Below are 2,760 nucleotides of genomic sequence, written 5' to 3'. Positions count from 1 at the left end.
ACCGTCAACCAACTCAGCGCAGATGGTGGGTGCGACCTTCGCTGGAAGCTCGACATCGTTACAGTGGAACTCACCTGATGGAGGATCTGATGGAAGACGGTAGAGATCCCCTTAGTGGGGAAATCAGGGATGATGGGAGTTTTCGGAATTTCGCTCGAATGAGCAGTTCTGACTTTGAATATCTCTTGATCAATGTTGCCCCAACTATTGCAAAGCAGGACACCAATTATCGATGGGCTATACCTGCAAGAGAAAGGCTTGCAGTTACTCTGAGATTTTTGGCGAGTGGTGATTCCTATCAAAGCTTGAGTTACTTATTCAAGATCTCAAAGCAGAGTATTTCCAAGATTGTTCCTGAAGTCTGTAGGGCCCTTATTGTCTTCTTGAAGGATGTAATCAAGGTATGTATATCAATAATTATATTCAAACAAATATTTTATTATGCAAACTTTAATATATATTATGCAAACTTATATACTATTACTTTCAATAATGCTAAATAAAATGAAGAAAAAAAAAACAATTAAAAAGCCAATTACATATCCAGTAAATTCAACGAGTCAGTCGTTGCTTGGTCAACGGGGCTAGGTTCGGCAGATGTGCTAGCTGCAGAGTAAGCATCTGGGCTGACAGCAGAGTAGACTTGCTGGGTACTAGGGTGCAACTGTGGGCTTACGTCACCGTAGAATTGTGGGCTTCCTTGACCGTAGACTTGTGGGCTTCCTTGACCGTAGACTTGTGGGCTTCCATGACCGTAGACTTGTGGTCTTCCGCGTAGATCTTGCCTTTCTGCGTGGTACAAAATGTTAGTAAGTTGATGTTTCGTGTCCACCACCAACATTTTATCTTTCAAATTTCTCAGGGCAATAGCTACTTGTTCCCCAAATACATCAAACTCGTCCCTGGTCCTGGCGCTAAGCTTTTTCATTACATCGTATGCTTCCCTGGCCATACTGTCGTTGTGGGATCTCTTTTTGCTGGGTCTTTTCATTTGAGATGGCGGAAGGAAAGTAGACTGTTCTTGCTCTGTCTGTGTCTCTTCTGGCCCCTATAAAGAAAAACAAATTTCATTAATTCAAAGAAATGAAGTGGGTTGTCAACAATAAGTATATGATGAAATATTTTCTTTTTTTGCAGACCCCAAGCAGTCAAGGAGAATGGCTTGATTTAGCTGCTGACTTTGACCAAAAATGGAATTATCCTCACTGCTGTGGCAGCATTGATGGGAAACATATTACGTTGCAAGCTCCCAAACACAGCGGTAGTGATTATTTCAACTACAAAGGGTATTTCAGTATTGTACTTATGGCCATCGTCAACGCAAACTACTGTTTTACTTATGTCAGCATTGGATGCCAAGGGCGAATATCTGATGGTGGCGTGTTTGGCAGTACAGAGTTCAAGAGGCTTCTTGAAACATCACATTTACATTTGCCAGCGGCAACACCTCTGCCTGGGAGAACACTGCCAACTCCTTACGTTTTTGTGTGTGACGACGCTTTTCAGTTACTGCCAAACATGATGAAACCGTATCCGGGGGCACAAGCAAAAGGTTCGCCACAGAGAATATATAATGGCAGACATAGCAGAGCAAGGCGCACTGTGGAAAATGTATTTGGTATAATGTCAGCTGTATTCAGAGTCCTCAGAAAACCCCTGCTTCTTGAGCCCCTAACTGCAGAAAATGTTGTCCTAACTTGTTGCCTCCTCCACAACTTTCTTCGAAAAAGTCAATCAGCATCATCGTACACCCCCCCTGGGACCTTCGATGATGAAGATACCTCCTCCGGTGAAGTTACACCTGGACATTGGAGAATCGTGGGTGAACCAACAGATACCTTTCTGCGGCTCAGAAGGATCCCGAGAAAACCCTCCGACGTCGGCAGAATGGTTCGTAATGAAATCAGCGCTTTTTTTCAATCTGAAGAGGGATCAGTGCCGTGGCAAAACAGATACTGAATGCGAGGGATTAAGTAGGTACCTACCTACATTGTTTTTCTCCTCCCACTTTCTTCTTAGTGACAAATAATTATTATGTAGGTACCTACTAAATAGGTAGTTAACTACTAAATTAAAGTTGAAAAATTAAACTGTATAAAATGTAATTAAAATTAATTAAAGTTTAATTAAAACTGAAGTGTGTTTACCTGTGCCTGATCTGACGCCTGTGTGGACTCATCTGGTTGCTGCAGTTCACCCGTGAGCTGCTGTCCGACTTCTTGTTGGTGCCTCGGTGTGTTTTTATCTTTTAGAAAAAGCAGAGAGTGGAAATATATCCATTTGGTCTTGTAAGGGGCATCAGCTCCGTCTCCACTCTTCCCTTTTTTCAATTCGCGCTGGAATTGTCCAATTAGCATCCGAACTTTCTTCTCCACCTCATCCACGTTTCCTTCAAAATCGGAAGCTAGATCAGCCCAACCATCTTGCTTTTTATTACGGTTTTTGTATTCATTGTGTTGTGGATCCCAAAGTACTGCTTTCTCACGATACTGCTCAATCAATCTTTCGGTATTCTCCTTCGTCCACTCCATCTCCAAAAGACCTCAAAAAATACCTCACAAAATACACAAAACAAAGAACGCCAGTCAAATTAAAAAAAACTCCACGCACTCAGACACACTCACTTACAGATAGTTCTCCATCAACTGATGGGAGGACACTGAAAGGTGGGTTGTTTGTTTTTTGTGTTTTTTTTTTTTGTTTTGTTGTGTGTGTGGACGAGCTTGCAACTTGTTATACAACCAAGTTATCTAATTCCTT

The 2,760-nt window shown here is 42.0% G+C and overlaps 1 protein-coding gene across 1 annotated transcript; it reads right to left on the bottom strand.

Annotated features, from left to right (window-relative positions):
- Window positions 1-2,126: 2,126 nt before the first annotated feature.
- LOC149420469 (uncharacterized) lies at window positions 2,127-2,531 on the bottom strand. The gene has a single exon (XM_089636365.1). It carries the CDS (start codon window positions 2,529-2,531, stop codon window positions 2,127-2,129), a length of 405 nt encoding a protein of 134 aa, XP_089492491.1.
- Between the last annotated feature and the right edge of the window lie 229 nt (window positions 2,532-2,760).

This window comes from Hesperophylax consimilis, chromosome 10 (assembly GCF_061612785.1).
Source record: "Hesperophylax consimilis isolate HC1 chromosome 10, BYU_Hcon_1.0, whole genome shotgun sequence".
Classification (NCBI taxonomy): Eukaryota; Metazoa; Arthropoda; class Insecta; order Trichoptera; family Limnephilidae; genus Hesperophylax; species Hesperophylax consimilis.
The sequence above is the reverse complement of the archived record's forward strand: the minus strand, read 5'-3'. Positions and strand labels throughout refer to the sequence as shown.